The sequence below is a fragment of the Catharus ustulatus genome, chromosome 1 (assembly GCF_009819885.2).
Source record: "Catharus ustulatus isolate bCatUst1 chromosome 1, bCatUst1.pri.v2, whole genome shotgun sequence".
NCBI classification, from domain to species: domain Eukaryota; kingdom Metazoa; phylum Chordata; class Aves; order Passeriformes; family Turdidae; genus Catharus; species Catharus ustulatus.
The window spans coordinates 95399539-95424911 of NC_046221.1; the positions used below are offsets into that span (position 1 = coordinate 95399539).

Genomic DNA, 25373 nt, shown 5'->3' on the forward strand with positions numbered 1-25373 from the left:
GCTGAGCCGAGTTGGGGATCATTTGCACGCACCAGGCAGCGCTTCTGCCTCTCCGAGGAGCTGAGCCAGCCCCGCACTGCGCCTCTCCCCCGCGCATCCTCCGCGGGCTGGGTGGGAGCTTCCCGGGCTCCAGGTGAAACCCCTTCCCTAGAGCAATCAATGGTGAAGGCATTAATTCCCCCAAACAAGAAATATGCAGTTTCCTTCTTTCCTTTCCCTCTTTCCCCTCCTCCGCTCGCGGGAAGATGTCAGGGGGTTAAAATGTCCTGCTCGCCCTCTCCCTTGATCTCAGGGAGAGAGGTAAGAGTTGCTGGCACCTTTATGGGACTCAGACCTGCGGCGGCTGCGGGAAGCGTCGGCCCCCGCTAACTTTGATCGGCCTTATTCATCCCAGCTGCGCTCTATTTGTTTGTCATTTCGCCTTTTTACTCCCAGAATCGTTATTTATGGTCTGAAAAGTGAAACGCGCAGTGATTTGCCTTTACATGGACTCTTTGCAAACGGGGGGAGACACCTCCTCCCCTCCCCCTCGCTGCGAGGGGGGGCTGCCAAAAGAGAGGGGGAAAAAACCTGTCTCAATCATTATCAAATCAGCTTTGAATTCATTACTCCAGAGCATTAACTAATTACCAGATCAGAGAGAAGAAAAAATAAATATCCCTTTAAATAACTGAAGGTAATTATAACCCTGTTGTTGACACTAACGATTAATAATTGATCAGAAGTTATACACAATAAATTGTCAATTTATCTCCTATAAAAATGCACATACTTAGTTTTATTTTACTTCCTAGGCATTATTTAAGAGCCCGAGCAGCAACAGTATCCACACAGCGCCGTGCGAGGAGCAATAGGATTTTTTTTTTTGTCCACTGCACAAATATTCGGGAGTATTTTGAAATCTCCCGTCATGGATGACACAAGACCGAGCTGAGAAGTGACTTTTTCTGCCTGTGTGCGTTCCTTCCTTTCCGAGAGCGGCTGGGCCGGGGTGACACCCCCCACCTTTTCCTTTCAGCCCCCATATCCCGAAAGGATCTAGGTTAACGGAGGCCACCCCCGAGGCCGAGTGGCCACGTCCCTCTGTCCCTTACTTTTTGCTCAGAGGAAAACGCAGCCGGCTCGGTCGGGATTGGATGTGAAATGGTGACATTATTCCATGAGTCACTGCTCGGGAGGGGGGGCACGGGTCCAGGCTGCGGGAGCGGGGCTGTCACCTCCCTGCAGGCGCTCACAGGTAAAACACTCCCCCAGAGCCCGCCTGCTCCAGGTCGCTGCCTGCAGCTCCGAGCTACCTGAGTGCCAGCGTGTCCCGCGGACCGCGCTTTCCCTCTGTACTTTCAATAAATACTCTGCTTCAGAGACGCCGAGTAATAATCGGGGATTAAATGCATGGGTGCTTTGACTATGCGCTATGAATCCTTTTGTTTTATAACTTTTTTTACACACACACCCCCCCCGCTTTTATTTCTCTAGAAGCTGGAAACATACCTAAGTTATTAGTTACTGGATTAAAAACAAAGGGATGAACATCCCATTACTTAGTGTGGAGCATTATTCTAATAACAGTATTTTTTTTTTGTTCAGTTCCTACAATGGAAAGACTCTTTTCGACTACCTGGATCGTGGGAAGCTTGCCTAAGTACCCGAGATAAGTCTGAATGCAGAAGGCAAAGAATTGATCAACCTATATGTAAATTCTGTCTGTGGTGGGCTTTTTTTGTTTTGTTTTTGGTTTTTGGGGGGTGGTTTTTTGTTTGTTTGTTTGTTTTTGTGGGGGTGGAGTCGGGTTGGGGGGAGGGGTGGTTTGTTTGTTTCAAAAGTTACTAATCAATAAAACCCTCCCGGTATTGATTACATTCCTGCCACGGTCTCTCAGACGAGCACCGAGCCTGAACCGCCTTCAAGTGAGATGTAACATGTGACGGAGCCAGAAACTTTCAGCGGTGACAGGATTGTGGGTTTTTTTCCCGTGAGGATGGACACGGAGAGGCCGCGCCGGAGCGGAGGGGAGCGGGTCGGGCCGGGCTGCTTCGCTCCGCTCCGGGCTGGCCGGTCCCGGGCCACTCCCGCTCCTCGCCGCGGGGCTGGGGCCCCGCCGTGTGGGGATCAGACTGATGGGGGCTGCCGTCAGGTAGGGCTGAATCAGACGACCTTACATCATCTTTCTTCACCTGGAAGATCACCCTCACACCCCGCCCCAGAACCTGAAGATCATCTCCGCGAGTAGAAGCCCGTTAGGGCAGTCCTTTTTGTTGTTGTGTTGGTGGGTTTGTTACTTTTTTTTTTTCCTTGCAGCCTGCCTCTCTGTTATAGGGGCTGAGCAAATCGGGGGCAAATACGTCAGTGGTGCGGGGAGAGAAACGCAGATGCCCATTGCGCTTCACATTAATTTTCCCCCCTTAGCCGGGCCCGTTTCTCTCCAGCCACGAGCTGGTGCGCAGCAGAGCAGCAATTCCCATGTCTGTCTGTCTGTCTGTCCGCCACTGGCCTGAGCTGCGCGTTACCTCTGTCCCCATCCCTTCCCCCAGCCTCCAGCCAAACAAAGGTGGGCGACGCTTTTCTTCTGCTCCTAAAGGCAGTTGGTGAGCAGCTTTCCTGAAACAATAACTCTCTTATTGAGAACAAATGTTGACATTTGCAGGGAGCGAGGAAAGAGGCAGCCCAGGAAGTGTAAAGTGGAAAGGGACCCTCTTCCTATTTGACGACAGCACCAATTCCTCCGGGATCCCACCTGAGATTAAAGCCCGAATTTCAATAAATCAGCTCTAATGAAACCTCTGGCCCCGAACAGGGAAGGGTTTGCCTTTCCTGCTCCAAAATGAGCACAGAAACGAGGGGCGGGGGGTGGGGAGAAGAAGGAGTAAATATAGAAAGGGGTGTGAGATTTTAATCCCAGCGGGCTCATTAGCATCGTTATGAAATAAACCATACACAGAGTGATGTATTTTATCGTTCATCCCTCTTTCTTGCTACACTGAAATAATCACATTGTTTTTGCCAACAATCTAGCAAGGCTACACTTTCCTCCTGCTTTCAATTTTGATTACTAAATCTCGAATGATGTTGAATGTGCAGTTCTCGCCCATTAGTTTCGTGTTTAAAAAACTAAATTCATATGCCAAATCATTTCAGTGGCGCCCATCTGCATCCATGAACCGTTTCTGAATTTCTCAGAGGATGAGAGAAGTCCATTGGGTTTTACATACATAGTGAATACTTGAAAGCGAGTTTTCCGAGTCTTTCTACTTTTCTTTCCAGAAAGAAATCCAGGTCTAAATACTAGCAAGGGTGGGTAAATTATGGAAATCTTTTATAAGTCTTTGGGCGTATAAACATCAAAGGAATGTCGTTAGCCTTTTTTAATCTCTGCCACAGCTTTTGGTTTTTACCAATTGAAATGTACACTTTGTGTCCAACAGAGACCTGGGACGTATAACGTGGGTGGTGGGGGCTCACGGACTAGGAGCCAGAGTGGGGGAAAGAAAGTTCAGGTATCTCCCCTGACATAAAAATCCCTCTGTAAAACCTTCCTGGACTGCACAGTAAAGATGGTCGAGGATGATTGTAGTAAATACTTGTAATCTACATCATATGCTAAACTGGAGGGAAAAAAAATTAATTACTTCTTAGCTGTTTGCCTAATTGTACTACACACTACATGCAGATACAATTGCACTCTACTTCAGTGAAAAAGAGGATGTTACTGGAGCAAAGAAGTATCATTCCACAAACAGCGTAGGAGAATGAGAAGGCCTCCAGCTGCAAAGATCTTCACTGCTTTAGATTTAGCTAGACAGATCCCAGAGTATTCCAGGATAACGTTATTAATTTCTGCCCTTTCAGCTGAAAAACACACGCATTTCCTCAGTCAGTTAGACGTCTTCATAGGGGTAAATTACAAAGGGGGGATGAGGGAGGTGTGCAAGGGAAGATAGACCATGAGAATTGTGTATATGCATTCAAGAAAAGCAGCTTCCTTTCCCCCTATTTAATATAATCACAACATATTTCCGGACTCCAGACTAGCAGGGCTCTTTATCCAGTTAACCTTCCCAAGGCTGATGCCTGAAGTATCTAAGATCACTTTCAAATGCCCTTTCTAACAAGACCTGAGCAAGAGGCCACTAATTTTCACTGAACAAAAAGCCACTGGAGAGAGATCCGTTTGTCAATATCAACTGGTCCAGCAATTTCCCATCTTCAGACACATCAGCCTATCTGAGCTGGCAGATGTTTAGACAAGATTTTATAAATTGTTCAATATCAGACCATAATGAACCCCAACTGACCATTCCAAAGCAGCTAAAAGCATTCAGGATCTCCCCTGCTGGGATCTAATAATGCTCTCACGCTGGAACATTATTAATCATGGAATAAAATAGATGAGCCTCTTGAAAAATAAGTGTATGATTGATTAAAGGGCAATCTAAGAAGCTATTATTCTTGTTTTATAACCGTAAGTTATATTCACTCAATTTATCTTTTGGGGAAAATAAATGATTGTTCATTTCTTCTCTGAAATTATATTATATGAGGATTCACATTATTTTACTAAAAATTAAAATTACGAGTTGGCTAATTTTATGATTCAAATCAAAGCAGGATTCCAATGTAACTGCAAAGGTATGTTTTACTGATATAAAGAGGGAAAACCATAAAAAAACCCCAAACAGATATTGGACTTTTTATCTTGGTTTTTGTTGTTGTTGTTGTTTATTTTTTTGGTTTGGTTTGGTTTTTTCCCTTGCATATTTTAGCCAGAAGCCGAAAAGAAGCAATTAGAAGTAAGTCATAGCTGATAATATTTTTTCCCCTAGAAATAGTGAATTTAAATAATGATAACTTAAATAAAGAGCTACTTCACACCCAGTTTAAATAGTTCATAAGAAACATGCATATATTCCCATCACCGTTTCTATGCATATTCATGTATATATACAAATACATATTTGTACATGAGTGTATTTAAAGCTGAAGTATAACGGAACAAGCCAGAAGGAATTAATTTATGCAAAGTATATATTTGCAACGTGTTTAAATTGCTTACTCATATTATGATCTTAGCTCTATTAGTGAAATTAGAAATTTCCTCCTTTTCTAAATAATAAATCAGTATTTTGAGGGAAATGAATGAAAAACACAATGTTGTTGCAGACTAGTCTGTTTTTATTTACAATTAGAGATATAAATTAGTAAAGAATTCTTGTTAAACAACCAAAGATTGTATAACCATCAACGTTTCAAATAAAAACCAGGCAAAATTTATTTACAAAAAGTTCAGATTTCATTGCAATACAACTTGCATAAATTACTAGAAGCTTTATATCGTTACAAAAATAAATATCAAATTTGTTTCCACTTTGTAAGGACTCAAGTTCTCCAATCACGTCTTTATTATCTCTACTGTATACATCTTTTACAAATAAATTTTACAATAAATCCTATCACACCTATCGAATAGATACCGTGGCAATGAAGTGATCAATTCAAGATATCCTGAGAAAAACAGATCTGTTTTCAAAAGTCACACATACATTGGGGAAACTATACTATACCAGCAAACTCACATATGTCCAACAAAATTCTGGTTTAATAATTAGATTCTGAAGATTTAATAGTGCTCTGTGGTCTTCTTTTATACAGTGGCACCAGATGTGATCCGGATTTAGAGATTTGTTATATATATTAGCTCGGGGAGAGATGATGGCTTGCTGACTTTTTTCAAAGCAATTGTGACACCTACCTGTGGACCAAGGAAAAAACCAGATCATCCAAAAATCCTTCAATTAAACTCTAACACCATTAAACGGGGTGGGCGGGAAAGGAAGTAAGGCAAAATTCTTACTCGTCTAATTTCTTCTAACAAAAATAAAAGTGAGTTGAAAAATATCGACAAGGTGAATCTTTTGTTGTTTTTTATTTAGGTCTAAATAGTGGAAGTATTCAGAGTGCCTTTACTAGCTAAGCAAGAGCCAAGTCACAGATAACATACCTTCCTCAAGATACAGGTCGATTTCTTAGAGTTGTCCCTTTTTATTTTAAATACGCAGTCACTGCGTGAAGCCCTACTCAGGATGTGCAATTTCAGCACTGCCACGTGAGCACAAATGCTCTGTTTGTAAATAACAATACCTTCAATGGTATTTTTTTTCTCTCCCTAACTTTTTAGTAGTCCCTACAGCTTTACCTGACATAAGCGAAGAGTATGTAAAGTGAGGGAAGTGTCTAACCTGGCTTGAAAATTAAGACAAACCCAAGAAACAAAAGTTGTCATAAGAGGTTTCCGAAAACAGCAGAAAAAATAATGTTTTACTTTGTGACCAAACTCTCAAGTAATGAAGCAAGAAATTAACATTAAGCAAGTCTAGAACTGTGCAGCACGTCTCAGACCTGATGCCACATGATCAGTGTAATAGAAAATGTTCTCACTTACTTGCATTGCTGTGTGATTGCACTTCTATAGGTATGGTTGTACTCCTACTGTGCAGACTTCAGTGGGATCTGTCAAAATATAACCGTCAGTTAGTCACAGGACACAGCCAGCTAACTAGATTATACAGTGTGTGCAGGTCCCAACCCTCACCGGTGCAGAATTCGTAGCTCGGTCGTTTAAAAGACTAGCCAATATTTTATATTTGCCTGTGTCTCGAGTATTTTTGCAGAATAAGATGACAACCATATTAGTGCAAAACCTAAAAAAAACCCCAAAAAACAAAAAAACCAAAAAAACCCCAAAAAACCCCAAAACCCAAACAAACCAAGAAGCAACCAGTTATAAAAAAAATGTCACGCTCCGCGTAATTTCACGTCCAAGGTCAGCAATTATCTGAACCCAGAGCTGAAAAAAAAAAACCCGTGAGAATACTGGAAACAAAGAGAGTCAAACCAGTTTGTCAGGAAAAAAAAATTACAGGCAATGACACCAGCGCTCTCTGGATAGCTTTGTGTGTAGTTTTCCTTTTTAAAAAAAAAAAAAAAAAAAAAATTACTTTTCGAAGCTGCATCTGCAGCCTGTAAGGCTGATCTAAATGTCATCTTTCACATTTCCTCTCACGGTTGTTAGGGGCAGGTACGACGGCGACATGCCGGTTTTAATCCCCAAGTTATATGAGTGCCCATCTTGGCTCTGGCAGCGGTGGCACCGAGCTCGCTGGTTTTTCCAGAGAAGGTTTGAATATTTACAGCGCATGGGGGACGTCTACGGGTCGGGGAAGGAGGACGAAGGAGAAGAGGGAAGAAAGCGGCAGAAACAAGTCACCTACCTTTCTTAGAGTCATAGCTAGAGGGCCTGTAATGTTGTTCTAGCTGGTTAGTGATCGTTTTCAAAGAGTCACTGCTCTGTTTGTGGACAGAGCTGGCATTTAGGACAGTCTGACTTAGTCCCTCGTTTGAAGCCACTGCTGCGGAGTTGTATCTCAGGATTCCTTGACTCTGCAGAGCGTTAAAGTTCCCATAGTTTGTATAATTGCTATAAAAAGGTGAGGTGTAATAAATATGCCTCCCCAGGAGGGAGGAGGGCGAGTAGGCAGCGCTGTGCGGGGCGGAGGCGGGGGTGGCCGAGGAGAGCGGCGCAGGCTGGCAGCCTTGGCCCAGGGTCTGGCTCTTGAGGTCCGAGGTGGCGATTTCGGCCAGAGACCAGAGCTTGGGCTTGCTGGCCGGCGTCGGGGGGCCGGGGGAGGCACGGGGCCCCAGCGCCGCCTTGCTAGCGCTGCGGGCGGCGTCGGCGTGCGGGTGGCCGAGGAGCGGGGCCTCCACGGCCGCCAGCGGAGATGAGGTGGCGGGCTTGGCCGGCGGGTCGCGCTCCCCGCCGCCGCCGTCATCCTCCTCGATGTCCTCCTCGTCGTCCTCCTCCTCGTCCTCGTCCTCCTCCTCGATGTCCTCGTACTTGTCCTTGCACTCCGAGCCCGACTCGCAGAGGGGGTCTCCCGCTCGGCAGGGCAGCTTCTCGCCGTCCGATTCGGCGGAGCAGGAGTGGTCCGTCAGCGAGTCGACTTGCAAGCTGATCCCTGCGGGGGCCCGCCGGGCACAGAGAGGCAGTCAGGAGGGGCGGCAAAGCAGAGCGGGAGAGAAGCGAGCCCGGCCAGCACCGCGCCACCGCTGCGGCCGGGCAGACTCAAGCCATCCCGGCCTTTTCCCGTTCCGAGGAGCATCCATGCCCACGGGCTGGCTCCTCCGCGGCTCCTCCCGCACCTCCCCGCCCGGCCCCTCACGGCGTCGCCAGCCGCCCCCCGCCCGCCTCGGCCACAGGCACTGACCGGCGACAAGCCACCGGAGCAGCCGGAGGCGACGGGACGGGACGGGTTTGGGGGTCGCTTTTGTTAAATGCTGCGCCCCTGCTCCTACCCCGCTGCCCCGGTCCCGGGGGACTCGATGGGGCGGGATGGAGCCTCCCCTCCGGGTCCGCAGTCACCCCGCGCCTACCTTCGTCCTCCGCGGAGGTTTCATTGCTCTCGGGCATCTTCTCGGGACTCTCCTCCTTACTCCTCGCGCCATCGCCTTCGTCGTCGTCCTCGTCCTCGCTCTTGTTCCGCGGGGCCCAGGTCATCTTGTTCTCCTTCTTGAGCCGCCGGCGGGCGTTGGCGAACCAGGTGGAGACCTGGGTGAGGGTCATCTTGGTGATGATGGCCAGCATGATCTTCTCGCCCTTGGTGGGGTAGGGGTTCTTGCGGTGCTCCTGCAGCCAGGCCTTCAGCGTGGCCGTGGCGTCGCGGGTGGCGTTTTTCCTGTACGCGGGGTCGTTGAGCTGGTAGGGGTAGGCAGGGCTGCCGTACGGGTGGTAGCTGATGGCTCCGGTCATCCCCGTCGTATGGGCGTCGTAAGGGGAGCCCTGGACAGAACAAAACGGTGGGGTTGGCAATTTGTTATTGCTGATAGCCATTAGTGAGTTGTCAAGGCGAGATCGGCGGTTATATTTGTATTTCCCCGGGATGGTGTCTTGTATCCATATTCTATGAGGGGGAGTAGCAGCACCCAAAGGCCATTAAGTTACAATTCCCCCCCTCCTTCCTCCGCCCAGCACACAAACACAGACACACGCGCTTAAAATCGGCGATGTTTTAATCTTTCTGACTAATTTCAGCTCCTTGTAATTGAATATTTCCCAATATAATTTTTTGAACCGCGTAGACATTTTAAAGGCCCTACAGGTAGTGTCTTGATATCAACATTTCTCTCAAAGGTTCAAAAGATGTTTCCTTTTTTGCTATAGAAAATACAACAAAGCCGCCACTTAGCAATTCACTGCACTAATGCATTGCAAATCCAATTTGCAAATCAGAAGATATGCACCGTTTCGAATTGTTCAAATGCGATGTAATTAGCATTTTAATTCGCTCTTTAACGTTTAAATTGCGCTTATTTAAGTCTGCATAATGCAAGAAAAGTTAAAGATATTCCTAAGAAACTCGCTAACTTTCAGCACGTCTCTGAACCCCGCAGATCGGAGAGCCATAGGTTCAACATCGCCCAGTATCCCGCACAGTTCACAACCTCGGTGCAACTTCCAGCCACTCGCCTACTGCTTCTCAACAGGAAAAACAAGAGAGACCCTCAGATCTTTTATACCACCTCGAATAAGCACTGCACGACAATTTATGCACTGTATTATGAACAGACGGAAAGTAAGTAGTTTCCCTGTCACTTTGCAGGGAGAACGAACTACTCCTCTGCCATCCTCTCCTAGGATATCAACAGCGGCTCTAGTCTCAAATTCCGGGCACAGGTCTTTGTGTGTACGGACTAGATATGTGTCTGAGTCCCCGTGTGCGTGCGTGTTTATAAAACTATATAACCATCTAGACGTGCAGTTTATTTATATAGTTTATGGTTTTATTTATATACTTTATGCACAGAGCACACACAACACGCAATTGCAACTGCTCCTTAAACTAATAAGAAGAAAGTGAAATCCGAAACTGCGGCCACTACGACCATCTTGGGCTTAAGCAAAGCTCACAGATCGCAAACAGATGCTCCTTTTCATTCCCAAAATCCAGTTAAACCATTAGCACAAAACACACTGAAAGTAAATAAAACCACGAGGGAATAAAGTCCCCAGCGCCTCTAAACACCGACTTAAAAGAGAGAGAGAAAAAAAATTAGGGGGAAAAAATGAAGAAGAAAAAGGAAACCCTCCCCTGTGCTATCACAGCGAAAAGAAAATACATATATATCAAAATAAAAAAAAAAATTAAAAAAAAAAAAAAAAAAAAAAAAGGAAAGCAGGGGCCATACACGGAAACAGCGGGGAGAATGAAAGCATCCAACCCAGCCCAACCGACTGAGACCGTCCGTATTTCCTTAACCAAAGCGCCCTCCCGGCTCCTCAAACCGCGCGGAGAGCCCGGGACCCAGGCCTGCCGGCACCGCGCTTGGCTGGGACACCCTCAGCCCCAGCCCCGGCTCCGGCCTCAGCCTCAGCCCGCCGCTCCGCTCGCCTCCGCTGCGCTCCGCTCGTCCCCGGCCGGGCTGCGGGGCGGCGCGGAGCGATGCGCGGAGGCGGCGGCGGTGCGGGGCTCCCGGTTGTGCGGCGCGGTGTCGGGGGCTGATGGTGAGTGTGTGAGGAGAAAGGCTGAAGATGGATGAGGATGAGAATGCGGATGCTAATGAAGAAGGAGAGGGTTTCTCTTCGGTAGTTACCATGTAGGAGGGGAATCCCGTGGCGGGGTCTGTGGAGTACTGGAGCGGGCTGGTGAAGCCTGTGGCCGCCGCCTGGGCGGTGAAAGCTGCCGATCCCGGGTAAGGGCTGAACGCCGATCCCGACGAAGACCTGGCCAGCTCCTCGCTCCTGGGGGCCGCCAGCGCCGACGCCCCGTACGCCGGGCAGGAGTACAGAGCCAGCGAGCCGGGGGGCTGGTAGAGGTAACCCTGAGGATAGGACATGGCTTGCACTGGCGTGCACAGGAGCAGGGAGGGGGCGAGGGTGACCGGCCCTGCTGCTGCCGCTGCTCCTGGCGCTGCTTTCGTGCTCTCCCTCTCTCCCGCCCGCCCTCCCGCTCCCTCCCTCCCGCCCTCCCTCTCTCTTTCTCCCTCCCTCCTTCTCTCTCTCTCTCTCTCTCTCCCCCCCTCCCTCCCCCGGTTGGCTCTGTGCAGTTATGTAGAGAATCAGAATTGTTATAGGCTCCCCTCCATGCACTCCCGATCAGAATAAAAACAAACAGGAGGAAAAAAAAAAAAAGAACCCTCCCAAATGGAAAATTAGTAGGAAAGGTCAGAGATCTATCCGGGAGGGGAAGGACATCTGGGGGAGATGGAAGCACAGAGGGTTAATAAAAAAAAAGAAAGAGGAAAAAAAAAACAGAAGGGGAGAGGAGGACGGGTGGGGGGGAGAGAGAGAGAAGCGAGCCCCCGAAATCAGAAAAGTGGCTGCTGCATATGGAGTTCGCCCAGCCAGCCAGCTCCCCCAGCGCCTGCGAGCCTGTATTTTGGGGGAAGTATAGAGTCTGGAGTGAAGAGTTGAGGGAAGCAGCACTCGAGTTTCTGAGGGACATTGGAAAACAGAGCTGTCCGTCACCGCCGCTCATCTGCATAGCCCTGCGGGCCCGCCCCCTCCCGCTCCGGCCCCGGCCCCGGCTCCGTCTCCTCCCGCGGCCGGCAGGCAGGCAGGGAAGGCAGGCTTTGTAATGCAAGGCAGCCTCTCCGACTGCGAGTACGCTGCTGAAGCCGAACGATGATACTGTTCATCAGCTCCTCTCCGGACTCGCGGAGCCATGAATACTCTTCCGCACACTCTCCATTACACACCCTCTTTGCCTCTTTCTATATCCATAGGGCCGGCAGAGAAGAATGTGTATAACAGATATCTGCATCCCCTCCCGCACGCCTCTCCGAAGCGCTGCAGGCGCGCACACGCGTGTGAGATGTGTGCGTTCGCACGCGGGTGTGCGCGCAGGGCCGGGCGCGGCGGGGCCGGGCAGCGCGCAAGGGGAGCGATCACTTGGTAAAAGTACTGCCCTATATGGTAGGGAGAGGAGCAACTGCTCAAATCAGCAGATCCGGCATCGCACTGCTCCTGGCAGCGGGAACTTCACAGTTTTATAAGTTGCCACAAACAGTCAAGATCTTGTCACGCAACGTAGGAAAGAAAAAAAAAATCTCCCCATCTTTCTTTCAATTCTATTCTTCCTTCGCTGGTGCGTGGGGAAGAGGCCTGGGTGACTCCTTCCGGGGGGCTATCTGTCTTCTCCCCCCACCCCTTCCTCCTTTTGCAGGTCAGATAAATCTCCTGGAATATAGTCTCTATGTAATTAATTTCTTCTGCCCCCTCCCTTCGGCCCTGGACACTTTCAGCTTCCAGCCAGTGCCAGCGCTGCTCCGGCCCGGGTGCAGGAGGACGAGGCGGAGGCACCGCTCTTGTCTCCTGAGTGCAGGCTTAAATACACAATCTATGTGCATTTCTGTAATGGCTGGTCCAGCAGATCCCTTCAGAAGCCGGCGGCGAGCTGCCCCCACTCAAGTTCAGCCCTTCGCCTCCCGGGACGAGTCTCGGTGCCGGCGGTTCCCTGTGTCGGTGCCCCATTCCCGCGGTGGAGCCGGGGCTCCCCTCCCCCGGCACTCCTTCAGCCCGACAGCCCCGGGGCACGGCGCTGGGCCCTGCCCGTCCCACCGAGCCGCTGCAGGGGGCCGAGGCGCGCTAGGCCGCTCCGCGCATCCTGCTCCGCACCTGCGCCCCGCAACTCCGCCGCCGTCCGTGCGGAGCAGGGTCGGGGTCAGTCCGGCAGGTCGGGATGGGGCTGAAGGTCTGGGAGCCACCGCGCTTCCCACAAGTCATACACCTGCAACCTTCAGCAAGTTACCAGCCCGGAACTGCCTTATTAATATTGTTTGGGTGCTCAGGGAAAAAAAAAAAAAAAAAAGAAAAAAAAGAAGTTAAATGAAACTGTGTTTTATTTTCGACATATATGAGTGCGCACTTATTCCATATTTAAACAAATGAAGTTGCTTGACATTTATGGCCGAGTTCTTAATGAAGTACCTCAAGTAGTTTCAGCCAGGTAGGATGGAGACGACGCCGGGGAATCGGCCACTGGCAAGAGGGAAGATGGCAGTAGCTGAAAAATTGCGGGTTTGCAGAGCAGCCTATTGTTAATCAATTAAACATGCAGCTGATAAAAAAAAATACACTTGGAGAAGCCGTTTCAATAGCTTGGCGCACATAGCAGGGAAAATGCCGTGCTGGAACTACGGTCAAACCTCGGGATGTGTAAAGTGTCTGAAGCAATCCGAGCTTTCCGCTTTCTTTTTCTATCTCAGTTTTTATTTCTCTCCTTTTCTGTGAAACCCACATACCAGTTTACCCCTGCCGCTACAAGCAGCAGCAGAGATCTGGCCACCAGACATACCGGATTAATTCCTATCCAGATCTATCAGCTGGCCTATAGAAGAGGCAATCCTTAAAAAAGCAGGTGAGGGGGAGGAGGTTAACACCAACAGGTATTTCTTGTCATTAAGTCCCGACTTCCTGATAAGAGAGTGATAAACAACTGGTAAACTCAGTGCAACAGATTACAGAAAAGACATTTGCTTCCCTGCTTGGTAATTAATGCGCATATATTAAATAAAAATAGAAAGTCTAAAAACAAGGGCTTTATACAAAATATATTCATATTTCAGTATTTCTATGGAATAATCGATATCATGCGACTACATCTGAATAGTCAATTGCTGTGTTCCGCAGACCGATTTCTAAGTATATGAGCTCTGCTTCTGAAAAGAGCAGCAGCTGGAGAGCCGAGAATGCAAAATTAATTATAACATTATAAAGTCATACATGAATCTCTCTAAGCCAACCTGCATGCCTTGCAAAATGTGCTATACTCTCTGCATTTTTATTTGGGAAGCTGTTCTTTTTCCAGGAGAAGTGGTGTTTATCTTCGCGAATTGATTGCTTTTAGTTCTTCCTCTTTAATAATTAGTGGAACAATACAGATTGGGAATACAATGGCCGTTGTGTTTACATTATAACAGGGGATTAATGCTATTAAGTGAGTGTTACAGTTATGACCTGGGAAGAGTACTTAAATAAATACCGTGATCCCAGGAGAACTGATGTAATTCAGTTCGGAGTGTGTGTAGATACGCACAGACACACACGCACACACGAGAGATACAAATCTCCATACATATCTACACACATAGACATATGCTACACACGTTAGGTCTACGTGGCCATCCGTGTAAAACGTAGGTGCTGGTTTTGCCTCCATCTGCATGCCTTTCGTCTACAAGAATAAATTTTTGTGATTTTGGTGTGAGGAATGTTTAAATCAGGAACATTACTCCCCTTCCTCCAGACACATTGAGCAACAGATTACATTTCTGATGTTTTAATTTGTGCAGTCCAAAAATATTGTTTCATATACAGAAACAGGGTTAATTTCGCAATCAGAGATTAATGGAGTAAAATATTATCATTTCAAAGACAAGTTCTTGCGTTGATTTGATTTGCATAATTTTTGTATGGCTTCAGAAAGGAATGGATTTAGCCACTGCAAGGAGCCGGTATGCATTTTATTACAAGTACACCACTAATTTGACTCTGCACAATGTGGAGGACTAATAGCTAGTGGGGTCATTTAAATATAGCTGGCGAAGGCTTTGCAACACACAAACCAGAAAACTGTTTCAATAACGTTTCTAAACAGCGATCAGTGTAGGTGTCTGCATATAACTTCTTCTCGGAGTTATCTCTGTTTGATTTGAATGCCTTTCGCAGGGAAAAGGTTTTTCCCTTGCTTGGCTCCACCACCGAAATCTAATTTTCCCACAGTACTACCCGTTACTAATACAAAGCCGTCTAACTTGCGCTGTTAAACGCCAGAATAGTATTACATGCACTTTTTATTGGTAATAACTGTGGCAAATTAACATGCCTACACAGAGACATTAAGACTTCACACACTGTGTCTTTTATTTTAATAATCTATTCATTAGGTCAGCGTTTACCTTTCCAGATTTTAAACTGCGACCTCGCCTTGTCTTTAATTCAGTTTCTTCCAGCAGAGCTGAGAAGGTAGACGAGGGCCCCCCGCCACCACCCCGTGCTATCGCTCATTTGCTATCCTGGGAGACAGGTTTTGCGTTTTGTCATTTATTAGCTACATCTCCTTGCGCCAGTGACAGAGGCTGAAGTTTTCGGGCGGGTGAAGTTGAAAGCCCCGTCTGTGGGGATGGGGCTCCTGCTGCCTCTGCCCGACATTCGGGCGTCTGCCCTGGGGCCATTCACTCCGGACCCCGCTCCCCTCGGCTTTACACAAGTGAAAGAAGAAGAAAAAATATAAAAACACAAGCCTCGTTGGGGTGAAGGAGAGGTTTCCCTCCCCGGGAGGGCTCCCTGCGGCCCGGAGAGGCGCACACGCCTGTCACCCGCACAATGCCAATTGCCCAATTGTCGTGACACCGGTCACAGCAACTTTTCAAGCGAAGAGAAGTGGAACTTGGTGGGGTTTGAAGATGTAACACAATGCGCAGCTGAAACAGTTTCCTGTGACATAACCACACAATGGTCTGGGAATGCTTTCTCCTTTCTCTCATGAAATGGGGGACCGCCACCATCTCCCGGAGACAACGACGTTAAATAATAGACTATTGTATTTAAAAATAACAAATGACACACGCATACTGTGCAAGCGGAGTTGTCCGGTTTTCTAGTAAAAGGAGCCCGGTTTATAGGGCTCTTTCTGAGCGAGGTGCTTTGCGGCAGTGACCTGTGCGAACGCGGGGGGACGGGCTGAGCTGGGCGAGCCGTCCGTGGAGCTGTTCGCAGGGTTCAAGGGAAGAGCGGTGAAAACGGCGCGTGAAAAAGGAAAAGAAAGAACTTTTCTTTGGCCACCTTCGGGATAAGATCGTTAGTTCAAGCCGCGTGTGGGAGGGGGCGCTGTGGCAATGGATTCTCCAGCGGTCCCGAGCACTTGCAGCGGAATTGTTCATGGAAGCTCCTTCCCTGAGATTTCCTTTAATATTTTAGTCACTACTGTTATTAACACTGTTATCTAACTTCGTCCCGTAATACCGACACTAAAAGGTAGACTTCCTTGTGAATTACGGTCGCTTGTTTTCCCCTTAGCTCAATTTTTTTTTCTTTCTATTTTTTTTTTTTTTTTTCAGTTCAGGTAGAGTGCAACAGTGCATTTCATTTCAAAAAATACAATGCAAGAAGGGTCTGCCCAGGGTAGCTCCGAGACAACTCTCTATAACACCAAAAGCGCACGAATAGACCCATATGAAACACACCTCTTGTTTGCAGCTTCGTATGAAAAAGAATAAATTCCTCAGGGCGTCTGTGGCTTCGACAATTTGCACTAATAACGGGCCATGTCTTTTCCAGGATTTACCTTCCTCCTTTTGAGACGTTATTGGGTGGAATGCTTAAAAATACATGCATACATACATACATACATATACATAAAAAAAAAACAAATTAAAGCGGATCTCTCAAAAACAGATCTGAGGCTTAGGAAAGTTGTTTCCCTTATGTCACACTGTTAATAACATTGTTAGTAATTTTCCGCCTAGGGAAATATAAGCAAATATGTATCCGTAGGTATAGAGATAAAAGACCTCAAAAGTTTTCCTGGAGCCTGCTATTTTCACCTGAAAGGCAGACAGCGTTTCTCAGGGAGAAAACAAGTGTACGATCCACAGGTGGGACAGTTCATCATTCTTAAGGGGGAGAGGGACAAAAAAGGAAGAAGAAAAGAAGAAGAGAAGAGAAGAGAAGAGAAGAAAAGAAAAGAAAAGAAAAGAAAAGAAAAGAAAAGAAAAGAAAAGAAAAGAAAAGAAAAGAAAAGAAAAGAAAAAAGAAAAGGTCACACTATGCAGTTTTTGAGCGAGCCGCGAGCAGTGCAGGCAGGAGGGCAGAGGCGCGGAGGTCCCGCCGCTGCCCAGCCCGGCCCCGCGGAGCCGCGGCCGCTCCTTGCAGCACCTCGGTCCGCTCCGGCGCCGCGCTGAGCAGGACGGCCTCCCTGCAGGGGCGGGAGGGAGGGATGGAGGGAGGGAGGCAGTGAGGGTGGGTGCCCTCGGAGCTCGGGCAGGGCCGGGGGGCGGTGAAGCGCTGGCTCGGGCGCACAGGCGAGGGGAGGGGGCCCCCCTTGGCCCGCCGGCTGCCGGGGAAGGAGCGCTCCCCATTCCCCCTTCTCCATCCCCGGCCCCGCGGGAGGCAGGCAGGCAGTGCCACGTCTGTGCCTCTGCATTTCCTCCAGGGCCAGCGCGCCTCGGGAAGGCTGCTCCAGAGCTAGCGGGAGGCTGAGCGCCTTCGGCGCCTGGAGCGCTTGGGAAGTGGGTGGTGGACAGAGCACGGGAAAAGTGGGACGGTTTAACTGGGCAGTCGCTTTGTTTTAAGGGCTTGTGTTAAAAAGGATTCTTTGGCACAGGGATAGTCAACAAGTAGGTTTGGACACTCTGGTAGGCAGGCGCCTGGGAGCGCTTCATCCGGAGTAGTTGTGTATAAATGGAGTTCTCCTACTGGCTCTTCCTCATACTTTTGCCAGAGCTAAAATTGTTTTCGCAATAGTCTTGTTGCCATCATCTGTTTGATCACAGCTTTTAACACTAGAGAGCACCTGCTCACCTGCTTTGTGCTTTTCTCTCATTCATTCATACCTACATTCACCTCCATGTGTGTACACGTCTACCTGCATCCTTCCTCTGCAGACCCACAAACACATTTCCAGATTAAGCCTACCCACATTCCCAAGCCAAAAACACTTACTGTCTTCTTTAATAGCCTTCCTGAACAATGAGATCCCTTTGTATCCTTTTAAAAATAGGTAGTTTCCTTTCTCAGAACAATCAATTATTCCCATTGTATGTTAAAACGTTTTGAGGTTGATGGAGCATCTCCAAAAGTAGGCAGAAAAAAAGGACAGAAAACCTGTCATCACAGTTAGGAAAACTATTACATCTTCATGCACTTAGCAGTACCATGATATATTAAAACAAAATATTTTTTTAAACTAATGCATAATTCACAAATATATGGGTATATTTATGATAATTTTGAATTTTTTTCCATTACTGAGCAGAGTCAAGGGCAATTGAAGTTTTTATTTTCATCAAATTTAAATTGATGTTTCCTTTAAGTCAATATTGAACTCTCAGTGTTCCTTGCATTTAATTAAGGAATAACTTAATTTTTTTTCTTAATTTTTCTTTATTATTTTAAACTTTACTCTGAGTTAGAATCTTTGAATTTGGGGGGAATATTCTTCATAGTATTAGTCCCTATATATAAAAGTTAAATGAGAAGCCCCCTCAAATATTGCCTTGAATATTGAAACAATCAAAACCCCCCATATTGATATTTCTAATCCATTAAAAAATGCTATCTACACTTCCTCATGTGGTCTCACTGCTTTTTTTGGCTTTGTAGCAAAACTGGAGTAGACTGCCAGTTGAACCAAGTTTACAGTCTCCCCTTACATCACGTAAGGGAAAGGCAGACAGACCATCTGGCCCATAGCTTTTCAACCTAGAACTGTGCAGATTTTAAGTTACTTCAGTCTCAGAAAGGCAGGTCACGATTTTATCAATGAGAAGTCTAAACATGTACACATTTCCTTTCGTATATCTGACCCATTTCCATCATAAGGGGCACAGAATGAAAATTCCCAAATAAAGTGGTGTTTCTGATATCAAAATGACTTTAAGAATGACATGAGCTGTTGACTTTGTTGTGTGTTTGACTATGCTCAGCACAAGACTGGGATCTTGTAATGTGTACAGGCTGAGTCGTCACTGTAGGGAAGGTCTGCAGACATTGTATTGTTTTGCTTGTAGCAAGACAGCTGTGAAAAAAAAAATCTTGACTGAGGTCTTCTAAAATATCTGTGTTAAACTAATGCCAGTACAAACGAATCAATAGATCTTCTTCAGTTTTCAAAAAGACATTTTATTTTTAAAGTGCAGGTTTCAGAAATTTAAAAGAACAAATCTCTTCATGCTTATCAAGAGGACATGAATTCTGCTTTATGCAGCCCAACCTTATAATATATGACCTTTTAATGCATCACTAAAAGGGAAATAATGAAATGATCCTTTTTTAACATTGCTTGGATGTTCCCCAACTGTGTATTAGTGAGGTTTTTGAAGGTTGTGCCTCCTTTGAACATGGACTTTTGAATTTTGTTGTGAACCATGTGATGTCATTGTCATTACCTTAAACACCAGAGGTACACAGAGTTTAAATTTTATTTTGCATGCAAATACACCATCTGATTTTTTCATCTGGGGTCCATTTGCTGGAGTCCACATACATGAAAGATAGGAAGTGATAAGGATGGGAAGAAAAAATCCCAAATAATTAAGCAACAGTTTCCATTATGACATATTCTCTCAAATAATTCTGTCCTGGGATCATCGTGATTATAGTGTTCTGGTCTTTGAATTTTTTAAAGCTGTTGGAGTTCATAACAAAAGTAACCCAAAAGTTTCTCCCTTTCTCTCATGCTTTCCTTCCCCTGCATCGACCCCTTTACCATCACTTAGTTGAGATTTTCTAGAAAGTGATGTTGTGCCAGATGCATCATGACTTGGCAATGGTGGACTTGCCTTTGTGACCTTCAAAGGGAATAATCTCAGCGGAAGAACTTTATGAGCTGTTTCTTCTTGTTTGAACTCCAGTCAATACTCAGACATGTAAAATATCCTTCACTATAGGTTGGTGAGATTTTCTTATAAACTAATGAATCTTAATTCTGCAAATATGCTGTTTTAAGAAATTCACCACTGTTCTTTTAAGAATACATAATATGTTTTTGGGTTTATACAAAGACAGTTAATACAATACATACATTTGCAAATCAGTTAATTTCTTTTAAATTTTGTTTCTTTTTTTCTCTAACAGCTCTTGTACTCCAGTCGAATTTATGAACCTTATCAGATTTATGACCTCAATCCACTAAAATATTTCCATGAACTTGAATAAAAATTATGTATAAAGGGAAAAAATATTAATTCTAATCCTTGTCAAAAATATGGATATAAAGAATTTTTTCTCTGTAAATACATGTACTTGTTTTAAATACGCAATTGAAAGAAGAAACAGTACGCTTAATATACTGTGCTCTTTTTACTATTTACTTGTTCCGGTTTTACCTGATTAACGGAATGGTCTCCTTCGACTCTCTTAAAATAAGAGATGTTGCTTAAAGCTTGCTTTAAATAATTGTTACTCCACTAACACTTGAAACTAATCTGTGACTTTTACTCAGAAGTAGTCTTTTACTAGTCTTTTGCTTCCTCCCTTTTCCACTTTAGTTGGCTACGTACCAGATTTACTGTTTACCAGATTTACTTCTTTTAAAATCACTGCTTAGTGTTTTGGTCAAAGGAACATATAAGTCATGGTTGCTGCTTAGTTTTCCGACTCACAATAACATTCATAGAAAAACTCAGTGAAGCTGTTGGTATTTTGGTTCTTTTTTTAAGAAGTAAAGAATGTTTCTGTCGATATTCAAGATTAGTCTTTCATATTATGTACGAGATGGAGAGACTCCACACTTCCAGGTGCAGCACAAATGCACAGCTAAAAGAACAGCTCTTAACCTTCACAGTAAATAGGACACATATATACAAATACCAGTGAGGAGGTATTATTTCTAACGGACTTTTACAGATCTATTTGTAAGTTTAGAAATATAAACTATGTTTTTCAACGGAAGACTTTCCATTAGGTCATAAAAATGACGACAGGCACAGAAGAATCAAAGAAAATGTTAAGAGGTGAAAGGCTGTGGAAGCAATTGACTTTTCCAGCCAAGAGGCAGGCCCAAGCGCACAGCAGGACTAAAACAGGTGACCACTGAGTGTACACACAACTTGAAACTTTACACAGAATGAGCCATGAGACAAGCAAATTAGAGAATTCTTCCAAATCCACTGTGCCTGCATCTGGTGTAATTACTCTTGCTGGCAGTTTGCTGTTCCATCTCAAAGAGGCAGAAAGACTTCTCATTTGCATGGGTACAGATTCACTCTTTCTACCAAAGCAGGACAGGATGCTAACTACTTCGCTGTTGGATGTCATAAAGTAAACATTGTCACTGTAATTACGCCCAGACCTGACTTCCTCATAATTTAGCCTGGTAGGAGAAGAAAATTAAGTAAAGCACATGAAAGCATCAGCAGAAAGGCTGTTCTCTTAATTACTTTTATTAAAAAATGGATGAAGAATTGCTTCCTTCACACAGCACTTGTTTTTCATTTTTTATTACCTTTTTCATATTCAATTATTGATATTTATGGCAAAACTCACTAAAATTATTTATTTTGTGTACTTTGGATCACTTGATCTTTCTTGGTTCTTTAAAACATGCCTAGGGGCCAATTGGAGAGGAAATTCAGCTGAGGGACCAAAGATTGCATTACACATCAAGAGAATCACAGAGTTGTTGGGTTGAAAGGGACCTTAAAGATCATTTAGTTCCAAGTCCTCTGCCATAGTGAGGAACAATTTCCACTAAGCCAGTTTGCTCAGACCCTGATCTAACTTGGCCTTGAACACTTGCAGTGATGAGACATCCACAATTTTGAGAGGGTAGGTTGTTACTTTGGCTCATACACTTGAAAATTCTATACTTCTAAACACTGTAATTTTATTGAGTTCCACAATTAAAAATTACTTTTCTATTGTTCAAGGTATTCCATGTGATATATAAGTTCTAGATTTTGTCAGACTAATATAAAAAGTTTCTATCAAATAAGAGATATACAATAATAAATAGTTTCAAGCGTTAGTGCATTCCCTGTTTCCTCCTGTATATAGGAGCTGTATATAAAATGTAAAATTTGCACCAAATTTTGAGATAAAGCTTGAAACCAATATACAAACTGAGCACACTTTACAAATCAGGAATGTGTACTCTCTGGCCCAGCAAGAGGGATTCCAGGTAAGCTTATCAGGACAAAATCTGTCTCAACTCACACTCCTTTCGTTTCCATTTGACTAAATTAATTTCTTATGGGGGTATGAAGACAACTGTGATGACCACCATCCACCCTGGATGACCAAGGGTTCAGGCCTGTAGGCTGCCTCTAGTGGAGGCACTTCCTCCACTGTGTAGACCCAAATGTAGGGATTAGGGCCATGGACACTGGTTGGATGGGCACACTGCCCATGGACACACATACGGATCCCAGGACTGCCATTTGAATCAGCTGGCTGGGGAAGCTGGTATGATGGCAGGTCAGAGACAAAACTCTACAAGGGGTAAATTCCTGGTAAATTCCAGATCTGTCTAAGGAAGCTGCACCAGCAGTTTGGCCTTGATTTTAGGGAGTATTTTGGCATTGCTTCAAGAGGACTTCTGGGCCTCAAAGACATTTTCAAAGTTGTTTCAAAGAGTTGCTTTCTCAGAGAACTATTTGCTATGTTGCAAATGGTATTTTACTGTAAAGGTTATTCTGGGAAATCCAGGACTGCGAATTATTACTTTAGCACCAAGAAAATTGTTCGAAATGCTAATTAAAAACAGAATTATAAAAGACCTAGCTGAAAATAATATGATGGAGACAGATCACCATGGCTTCTGTAAAAGAAATCTGTGCCTCTGTAAGATATTCACATTCTTTGTTCACATTAATTATTGGGTGTGATAACAAGAGAGTGAATACAAGAAGATTGGAAGACATGATTTATTTGGACTTTCACAAAAAAGGACAAAGTTCATCCTGTAAATCTCATGAAATAGCTAGGCTCAGTAAATAGATGTGGACTTTCTTATCAACAGGTTTATACAGTCACGAATTCTTGCTGTTCTCAGTGTGGCAAGAGCTGAGAAACTTAGCAAAATTTTCAAAACCCACTTCACCTTTGTGATGGTACCTTAGCCAACAGAGCAAAGTATTCCATATAAAGGTGTAACACTGATTTACACAGCTACATATTTATTGTGCTACTATTATTTGTACCTAATTTTTACTGCTTTAATAAGTCTGATTGTTCTTCAGAACAAAAGTTACCTAGGTTGTTGTTTTTTTCCTAAACAGTTTTTATCTCTTCAATCTGTCATCGTACAAGCTTTTCAGTGTCTAGAATAATTTTATTCATCTGCCTCTGCTTTTGTTAGCAACTTCAGCAACTAATTACAATTTTGGGCAAAGAAAGTCTTTGTTCAAGATCCTCATTCTTTATACAGCAGTGCCAGAACACCCAGAACTCAAGACTTCCCAGAGCTCCTCCAGGAAAAAAAATAAGCTGACAAAGACCAAACTTGGTATTTCTATGATGTTAAAAAGTCTTCTAAAGGTCAAAATGAGAAAGAGAAGGAGAGAAAGAGAGAGAAAGAGAAGGAGGGGAAGGGAGAAAAGAAAAGAAGAAGACTGAGAGAGCTTTCCAGTGAATTCTGTTTTTCAGATTAAAAAAAATAAAAGGGGAAGATAACATTGATTTAACAAAAGGAAGATTTGTCCTCCAGAGAAACACACAACAGAAGTCCCCCATATGAATTCAACAGCACCAGAGGACTCAAGTCAATAAGAAACAGAGCAGATACTTTTAATCTCAGGGACATCAAACTGATTTCACCTGCTTTCTTTTCCAGCATCCTGGTACCTGCTGTGATCCATATTCATCCAGCATTACTAAATAGGGACGGCATAAACCTAACCCATGTTGACACACTCATACAGCTTTTTTTCCTGTGACCTAGAATTGTGCTTACCTGGTACTTTGGGAGCCTGTGTAGATTCAAAAGCAAAGCAACTTTGTTCCTGAGGTGTGATACCAAACTAATAAATGCAGCTGACAGTTGAAGATGGGGCATCTGTATGGCACAGCAGCAGGACATATGGCTCAGCATTTCGGGTCAGCATTAGCTCAAGGCGTTCTTCCTGCAGAACAGTTTGATGGCCTTGTACATTTCTGGGACGTCTGTGAATGTGTGAAAATACCCTGTAGGCTCTGTTTTTCCTTAAGGCCACGAGTTCTCCTTTTCTACTTAACCTTTCAGATCTCCAGGAGTTCAGGAGTGTTCTTAGTCTAAAAAGGGAGTGTTGCACTGTTGCATGTTCTTCACCTTACCCTCAAAATAATTATGTTTCTTTAATATTTGAAATCCACTAGTGATAATGACTTTGGCTTTGTTTCCTCTCTAAATTCCTCTCTAAATTCCAAAGAGCAAACTTTTGTCATGCTAACAAAAATCTATGGAATAAAATCTGCTGAAATACGTTGAGGCTCTCTGTAAAACAAGCCTTTAAAATCTTTGTACCTGAAGTGATCAGGTGAAATCCCCAGCTAACATAATTTAATTTGCAAGTAGGGAGACAATTTCTGCCAGCACAGACTTTGACCCATAATTACTCTGGGGAAGTATTTGTGTGGAGATCACAGGACGTTTTGTCCTGGTGTGTCTGGTATACAGGCATTTAAGAAGGACCAGGCAAAAGGAGAAGAGAAGGAATGCAAAAGAAAATGCAAAATAATAAAAGGCAACAAAAACCATTCATGACATATCTGTTTCCAATTTTATTCTTAACAGATCTGGGTTTCTGGTAGGCTTTTCTGGTTATGACTAAACAAACTCTTTGGGAGCACTTCTGGTCTCTACGGCCAGAAAATGTTCAGTGCTTACATGTCTTTTGGCTCTTAATGCTTGCTTGTTTGTGAAAAATTTCAACTGACTGATTTTATTTTTCTTTTTTTGCAATGGAAGCAGAGATATACCAAAAGATTTTGCAAAATTGTGTTAATTTTGTTGAGTGCTTCACTTTGAAAGGAACCTCGTAATTTTTTTAAAGAATCAGATATTTCCTTTTGACATGAAGTCAAGCATTTCAATTATTTAATTTGAAATAACATTCCATTTTGAAATTTCCTTTCAATTTTTTTTCAGTTTTAAAAGGTTTTTGAAGCCACATAAAATATTTTGGATTGCATCACTTTTTAAATGTTTCATGAAACCATAAACAAAAAATAGTTTTCAATTCAATAAAAAAGAAACACTTCCCTTTTTTACTTCTTTTTTTTCCCCCTGAACTACCAATGAACCAAAATCCATTTTTCTCCCTATTTGACCTATTGAAACTATATGAAGAATTATTACAATTTTGGCGAATATATTTTCCCCAATTTTTCATACAGCTTTTGCAGGCTGTTTAAAGTCACAGATGAAATTCAACAAAATTTTCACAATATTTCTATTATTCGCATATCTCTGGGGCTGAGAAGCAGGACTGGGGTGGGCTACTTTGAGTTCCACATCTTGTGAGAAGACAGACAAAGCTTTGATGATGATCTAGACTTCTTCTTCCTGCATGCAACCTGAAGAGACCAAAGGGTCTTTTAAATGCATAATTTGAACAAAATAGAAATGAGAACACTTAACTTTATAAGCAAAGAAACAGTTTCTTTCTCTGTGAGGACTAGATATCCA

General features: G+C 44.4%; 1 protein-coding gene and 1 long non-coding RNA gene across 2 annotated transcripts; one reads left to right on the forward strand and one right to left on the reverse strand.

The window, feature by feature from the left end:
• Nucleotides 1-1245: 1245 nt before the first annotated feature.
• Nucleotides 1246-2947, forward strand: LOC117001963. The gene is made up of 2 exons (XR_004419198.1): nucleotides 1246-1370; nucleotides 1588-2947. It is a non-coding gene; the product is annotated as an uncharacterized LOC117001963 (long non-coding RNA).
• A 2201-nt stretch (nucleotides 2948-5148) lies between these two features.
• On the reverse strand, nucleotides 5149-10970 carry IRX2 (iroquois homeobox 2). The gene is made up of 5 exons (XM_033080052.1): nucleotides 10642-10970; nucleotides 8425-8830; nucleotides 7266-8009; nucleotides 6437-6504; nucleotides 5149-5746 (listed from the first exon to the last, which is right to left on the reverse strand). Exons 1-4 carry the CDS (start codon nucleotides 10882-10884, stop codon nucleotides 6461-6463), a joined length of 1437 nt encoding a protein of 478 aa, XP_032935943.1. The 5' UTR covers nucleotides 10885-10970; the 3' UTR covers nucleotides 5149-5746; nucleotides 6437-6460.
• Nucleotides 10971-25373: the final 14403 nt, after the last annotated feature.

Bases quoted from the DNA above. Each gene is read 5' to 3' on its own strand.
- IRX2 (XM_033080052.1), bottom strand. From the start codon at position 10,884: ATGTCCTATCCTCAGGGTTACCTCTACCAGCCCCCCGGCTCGCTGGCT. The intron at 8,831-10,641 runs GTAACTACCGAA...TGTTCTGTCCAG, and splicing joins CGGGATTCCCCTCCTACATG to GGCTCCCCTTACGACGCCCA. The intron at 6,505-7,265 runs GTAGGTGACTTG...ATATTTTGACAG, and splicing joins TAGCTATGACTCTAAGAAAG to ATCCCACTGAAGTCTGCACA.